This window comes from Oratosquilla oratoria, chromosome 26 (genome assembly GCF_046742065.1).
Source record: "Oratosquilla oratoria isolate Oo_2021 chromosome 26, ASM4674206v1, whole genome shotgun sequence".
In the NCBI taxonomy this organism is placed as follows: Eukaryota; Metazoa; Arthropoda; class Malacostraca; order Stomatopoda; family Squillidae; genus Oratosquilla; species Oratosquilla oratoria.
Window position 1 is genome coordinate 15,496,232 of NC_134802.1, and position 7,500 is coordinate 15,503,731.

A 7,500-nucleotide genomic window follows, 5' to 3' on the forward strand; every position below is an offset into this window, starting at 1 on the left:
AGAATCTTATTTGCTTTCTCAGAGGCTGAAATACATTGCTTGGATGATTTGAGGTCGTTACTGATAATTACGCCGAGATCTTTTTCACTATCCACTTTTGTTAACGAATTTCCAAATAACTTGAAATCGTGCTTACTGTTATATTTACCTATGTGCATTACCTTGCATTCACTTGTGTTAAATTTCATTAGCCACTTTCCAGACCATTGCTGTAATTGATCTAAATCTTCTTGAATATCTAATTGGTTTGAGTGATCATTTGCCACTCCGCACAGTTTTGTATCATCAGCAAATTTGGAAACGGTAGATTTTAGTCCATGGTCTATATCATTTATATATACTATGAATAGAAGTGGCCCAAGAACGGAACCCTGAGGAACTCCACTTGCAACACTTTTCCATCCAGAAGTTTTTCCGTTTAAAACAACTCTCTGTTTGCGACCATTCAACCAATTACTAGTCCAACCTAATAGGCTACCACTTATTCCGTGTAAAGCTAATTTAGTAAGTACCCTTTCTATCAAAAGCTTTTGCAAAGTCTAGATATATTAAATGTATATTGTTTCTTTTGTCATAATTCGAGATAACTGTGTTGTAGAATTCTAGTAAGTTAGTCACGCAAGAACGTTTCCGTCTGAAACCATGCTGGCTATCATTTATCAAACGGTTACTTTCTAAATGATGTTCGATAGCATCTCTGATGATAGTTTCCATTATTTTTCCTACGATTAAAGTCAAACTTATAGGGCTATAGTTATTTGGCTTCTTTTTGTCACCTATGTGTATATATATATATATATATATATATAATATACATATATATATATGTATATATATATACATATATGTACATATATATATATATGTATATATATGTACATATATGTATATATACATATATATATATATATATATATATATATATAAACATACTGTTGTGTATGTTAAAGACAGATTGAACATTTTTAGAAGCTCTGCCATGGGATTCGAACCCTGACCCGTGCGTCGATAATCACGAGGCCAAGACGCTAGCGACCATGCTACATGGGATGGTTCAAAAGGACTGTACTAGTCCCCGACCACGCTTCACGTAACATTGGAAGATCTAGTCTCATTTTCATCCAATCCCCGTATTAGGCGAGCCCTCCGACAAGTTGTGTATGTTAAAGACAGATTTAAAATTTTAGAAGCTCAGGGTTCGAATACCATGGCAGAGCTTCTAAAAATGAGACTAGATTTCCCAATGTTACGTGAAGCGTGGTCGGGGACTAGTGCAGTCCTTTTGAACCATCCCATGTAGCATGGTCGCTAGCGTCTTGGCCTCGTGATTATCGACGCACGGGTCAGGGTTCGAATCCTACGGCAGAGCTTCTAAAAATGTTCATATAAACATACATATACCAAGGCTTTTTCGCCCTTACAAGGGAGGTAGACAAAAAGGAAAAGGCATAAAATCATTCCCACCCATTCCATCCCTGAATACACTCCACACCCCTCCACCCTCCCTCTTATCTTAGCACCTCCTGGATGACGGGTCATCCCTGCACCTTGTTCACTGCCCTGGGTCAGAAGCAGTGTCGCAAGACACAGCACATCCACAGCAAGGTCCGCTTCATTAAATCGGCGACCCCCCCCTCTCCGTCCCCCCATGCATAAAGGAGAAGACGGGAAGAAATCCCTTCGGGCTGCGTCAAATTTTGCTCACACATACTACCTCACCCCCCATCCCCCTGCCCATTCCACCTCATGCATCACAACATCATCCATATACAACCATTCTCCATTCACCCCTGTCTTCCGTCCTCTCCCTTCCTTCCTCAACAGACATTCCCCTCTTCCCCAAAGCCCCCTTCACCCCATCCATCCACCTCATCCTAGGACGTCCCTTCATGTTCACTCCCTCCACATCTGCCTTCCATACCTCTTTTACTAGTCTTTCTTCACTCATTCTTTCCATGTGTCCAAACCATCCTAATACTCTTTCATCAATCCTATCTCCCAGCTCCCTTTCCACCCCTGTTCTCCTCCTCACCTCCTCATTTCTCACTCTATCCAGCCTAGTAACCCCCATCATATTTCTCAGACACCTCATCTCAAACATATTCAAACTCCTTCTCTCTTCTTCTCTTATGTTCCATGTTTCTGCTCCATACAGTGCTGTTGGCACAATCACTCCTTCATACAGTCTCCTCTTCGCATCCATTCCCAAATGTCTATTCCTCATTACACTTTTTAATCCACCAAGGCATTTACTCGCTTCGGTCAATCTACATTCTACCTCCACCTTCACTCCACCTTTTCCTGCCACATTTGCACCCAAGTATCTAAAACCATCCACTCACTTCCAGACTACTACCACTTTCACCCCTTGTACATCTCATCACCTTACTTTTACCTACATTTATCTTCAACTTTCTTCTATCACACACTCTCACCAACTTCCTCAATCCCTCCTCCGATCCTGCCACAAGCGCAGTGTCGTCCGCAAACAACAGCTGGCTCACCTCCCACTTTTCTCCATTTTCTTTAACCATCTCCAATCCCTGACCCACTACCCTTGCATTTACCTCTCGCACCACCCCATCCATGTATAAGTTGAATAGCCAGGGCGACATAACGCATCCTTGACGAAGTCCCACCTTTACCTCGAACCACTCACTCTCTCCATTTCTAATCCTGACACAAGCTCTACTACTCTCATAAAAACTCTTGACAGCTCCGAGAAGCTTTCCTCCTATCCCGTATATCCGCAAAACCTCCCACAGTGCCTTTCTGTCTACCCTGTCATAAGCTTTTTCCAGATCCATAAAGGCCCCAAAAAACATCCTTCCCCTTTCCTATAGCTTTCTCACATATCTGTCTTACCACAAAAATCTGATCTACACAACCTCTACCTGTCCTAAATCCACACTGTTCCTCACCAATTACTCCTTCTGTTCCTCTCCTAATCCTCTCAATCAAGATCCTCCCATAAGCCTTCCCAACTACACTTCACACTTGTCCCCTTTTCCCTTGTAAATATATATATGTATATGTATATTATATATATATATATATCTATATATATGTATATATATATATATATACATATATATATATATATATATATATATATATATATACAGTACATGCATCAGACATCACAAACTCGTGATTCTTGTTTTTCTCACACACACACACAAACACACACACACACACACACACACACACACACACACACACACACACACACACACACACACACACACACACACACACACACACACACACACACCACGAGCATAGCTCCCCTTCCTTTAAAATACAACTAGGTAAACACACACACACACACACACACACACACACACACACACACACACACACACACACACACACACACACACACACACACACACACACACACACACACACACACACACACACACACACACACACACACACACACACACACACATATATATATATATATATATATATATATATTTATCCACATATATATGTATATATAAATATTTACTCTTATATTTGCATATATATATATATATATATATATATATATATATCTATATATATTTATATATGTATATATATATATATATATACTAACCAAGCTATATGGGGGTAACATAAAACTTCCCCGGCCTCCAGCGGGCTATGTGAATCTCACCAACTACGTCCCCACAAAAGATCAAGAAGACCTGTTAAATATGGGACTCAACTGCCACATCCTCTCGAAGCCACAACCACACCGAAAGCGACTTGAGATAGAAGTCCTCCTCGATGATATTCAACAACTTGAACAGACTGGACAAGTTAGCACTAACCCAGATCTTCAACCATCCCTTCTTGCTGAAGCTGGAAAAACCCGAGGAACTTACCATAGTAAGCTGATTAATAAATACCATCACATCGCCGCAAAGCAACTACGCGAGAACCCAGACATTACCATCAGACGGGGTGATAAGACCGCCGCCTATGTTATCATCAGCAAAGAAGAGTATATCCAAAAGATGAACACCAAATTCAATGACACCACCAAATTCATGAAGATAACACGCAACCCAACCGAGGCCATTAAAAAGAAACTGAACAACCTCATCTCAAGTATCCACGCAAAAACCGGAAGCCAAAGATTCCCGAAGCTCACTGGCGAGTACACACCAGGATATGCCTATGGCAACATCAAGACACACAAAGAAGGCAATCCCATAAGGCCCATCATTTCACAAATACCTACCGCCACATACCCCATAGCAAAGAAACTAAATGAGCTTCTCACTCCTTACGTCCCAAGCACATACACACTTACTTCAGCCTCTGATTTCCTGGAAATCTTAAGGGATGCTCCTCCAGTAGAAAATGCCTCCATCGCATCGCTGGATGTGGAAAGTCTCTTTACCCACGTCCCAATAAATAAGACCATCGATTTCATCTTAAAACGAGTGTACCACAGCAATGGCACAAAGCCTCTTGACATCCCAGAAAACACCTTGAAAAAACTACTCGAAATTTGTACAAAAGAGGCCCCCTTCACCTCTCCCAGTGGGCAGCTTTACAAGCAGATCGACGGTGTAGCAATGGGAAGCCCTCTCGGTGTCTTATTTGCCAACTTTTACATGGGTACCATTGAAACCGAGGTCCTCGCAACAGCTCGACCCTCATTATACTGTAGATACGTGGATGATATCTTCGTACAATTAAAAGATATCGATGAACTACAAGACCTGAGGAATCGATTCATCGCAGCCTCAGACCTCAACTTTACTTACGAAGAAGAAAATAATGGATGCCTCCCCTTCCTTGATGTCCTCGTCACCGCTCGAAATACAGGCTTCGTAACTACAGTATACACCAAACCGACAAACACTGGACTCTGCTTAAACGGAAATAGCGAGTGCCCGAAGCGCTACCTACAATCCACCATCGGCGCTTACGTTAGAAGGGCCCTCTCACATTGCTCCACCTGGACACAAACCCACCAAGAACTGGAGAGAATCACACAAGTACTTATCAACAATGGATACGCAAATTCAGATGTATCACAAGCAATACAAACACATTTAAACAAATGGTACACCGACGAAGATAGAAACACCACAAGCGAAAACAAACCTATAACAATCTACTACAAAAGCCATATGTTCACAGAATACAAAGCAGACGAGAAGATCATAAAGGACATTATTCACAAAAATGTACTACCCACCGACCCAGCAAAACACATCCAGATCATCATATATTACAAGACAAAGAAGACATCCCAACTAATGATACGTAATCGCCCCAACACAACGAAAACAGAGTTACAAGAAGACCATGTTGTATACCAATACAGCTGCAATAATGAGGAGTGTGGACCTCACTCTTACATTGGTATGACAACCACTAAGCTTACAAGACGCCTGACATGCCATTTGAGTAACGGATCCATAAAGTCCCACCACACTACCAAACTCAACAGACCACTAACAAGAAAAGATCTGGATCACAACACAACAATCATTGACAGAGAAAGAGATCCACGAAGGTTGCTATTCCTTGAAGCACTCTACATTCAAGCAAAGCAGCCATCAATTAACATCCAGGTGGAAGACCTACGGGTCTTGCCATCTAGCAAAAGAATAAGTGCTAAGCGACCAACGAACCCCATCGCTTCGCCCACTGGGAGAGACCCCCCCCCCCCGCGAGTGAAAACAACGCACGCTCATTGGCTACCATTCACCAATGAGCATCCAAATTTTCCTCGACACAGTGTCCATGATCCGTACATCATATATATATAATCTACACAGAAAACTTGACACAACAAATCGCCCTAGAAGATGGAACAAGAGAGTTCCGAAACGTCGGCCAATATAAGAGATCTCCTAAACAGACTTACAGAAAATGATAAGTCAAATATTCGTCGTATAGAGACTATACGCAAGAAGATAATCAAAAATGAATCTTCAATAGCTTTTAACCTCGTCTGCCTGCAAGAAAAAAAATATATATATATATATATATATATATATATATATATATATATATATATATATATATATATATATGTGTGTGTGTGTGTGTGTGTATACATGTGTATATATATATATATATGTATATGTATATATATATATATATATATATATATATATATATATATATATATATACACTTAAATCGCAGACACAGGCCCAGCCTACTCGATACGTACAACTGGAGCGTCACAGCGAAGACAGCGGGGTCCTCTAAGGACACATTCGTCTTCTTTTTCGATCGCAGTCCAAACCAGGGAGCAGGTACGAGGGCCACCTGAACATAGACTTCACCGGCACCTGGCACCCCCGGAGACTGTAGCACCTCCACTTGGAGACGATGTTGACCTTTCAGGAACCGCGCCTGAGGGGAAATAGAGAGCTCAGTCATGCATGGGATAATGATCAAATTCAAGTTGACAAAATTTATCCTAACCCCTTTAGCACGTTGTCGTCCCCACAACAGAATCGTCTGTTGAAAGTCATAAGAACATAAAAATTGTACTGCCCATTAACCCCCACGCTTCTGAGGGGATGTTACAGCGACGAGAAAAGTATTCTGGTGACAGCCAAACTGAAATGACGTGGTGCAATGGAAATGAAAATAAGAGCATTCTGGCAGGCAAAAGGGTGAAAAGATAAAAAAAAAAAAAAAAAAAAAGGACGTGACGAAGGCTCACATTGACGACGAGGGCCGGGGCATCTAGGAAAGCTAAACTCTGTTGTTCAAGAAGACGCTGCCCGTAATACTGCGACATGAGTTCCACCGTCAGGGTCCCCTTCCGATGCACGTGATCCAGCGCCACCTGGAACACTGTAGGGGAGAGATAGAAATTATCGGTATATCATCTCAGAGGCAAGAGAAAAGGTATTGTGTATCTAATAAAACTGTTAAATAAATGTATATCATGTTTCTATAAACCTAGTAACACTAATTACCGTTTGAAAGAGAGTAAGAAATATATGTGTATGTGTGTGTGTGCGCGCGCGCGCGCGCGCGTGTGTGTGTGTGTGTGTGTGTGTGTATTTACCTAGTTTACCTAGTTGTATTTACATAGCTGCATTTTGCGGGAAGGGGAGCTACGCTCGTGGTGTCCCGCCTTTGTATCTCGCAGTGTGTAGTTTGCTCTTAAACTCAAGAATGGTTTTTGCACACACTATTTCTTTGTCCAGTTTGTTCCAAGTGTTCTCCACTCTATGTGGAAAACTGTTTTTCTTCAGATCTCTTCTGTAGCTATGTTTTTTTTTTTCTTTCCATGTCCTCTTGTGCTTCTTTTGTCCCAGTTTAACAAGTCCTCTTTATCGAGTATTTCTGTACACTTCATTATTCTGTAGATGGTCAGTAGGTCACCTCTCTCTCTTCTTTGCTCCAGAGTCGGTAACTCCAGTTCAGCCAATCTCTCCTCATATGACAAGTTTGCAAGTGCAAGTGCCATTTTTGTGGCTGCTCTCTGGATTCTTTCTATTTTCTTTATATTCTTTTTGG

The 7,500-nt window shown here is 41.4% G+C and overlaps 1 protein-coding gene across 3 annotated transcripts in view; it reads right to left on the reverse strand.

Moving 5' to 3' along the window:
- The window catches only part of LOC143039393 (uncharacterized), a 130,945-nt gene that overhangs the window by 20,832 nt on the left and 102,613 nt on the right, over positions 1-7,500 (reverse strand). For all 3 annotated transcript variants that reach the window (XM_076209358.1, XM_076209359.1, XM_076209357.1), the window contains exons 19-20: positions 6,695-6,828; positions 6,194-6,378 (exon numbers count right to left, since the gene is read on the reverse strand). In XM_076209358.1, the coding sequence (XP_076065473.1) occupies positions 6,194-6,378; positions 6,695-6,828 (319 nt within the window). The remainder of the gene's footprint in view (positions 1-6,193; positions 6,379-6,694; positions 6,829-7,500) is intronic.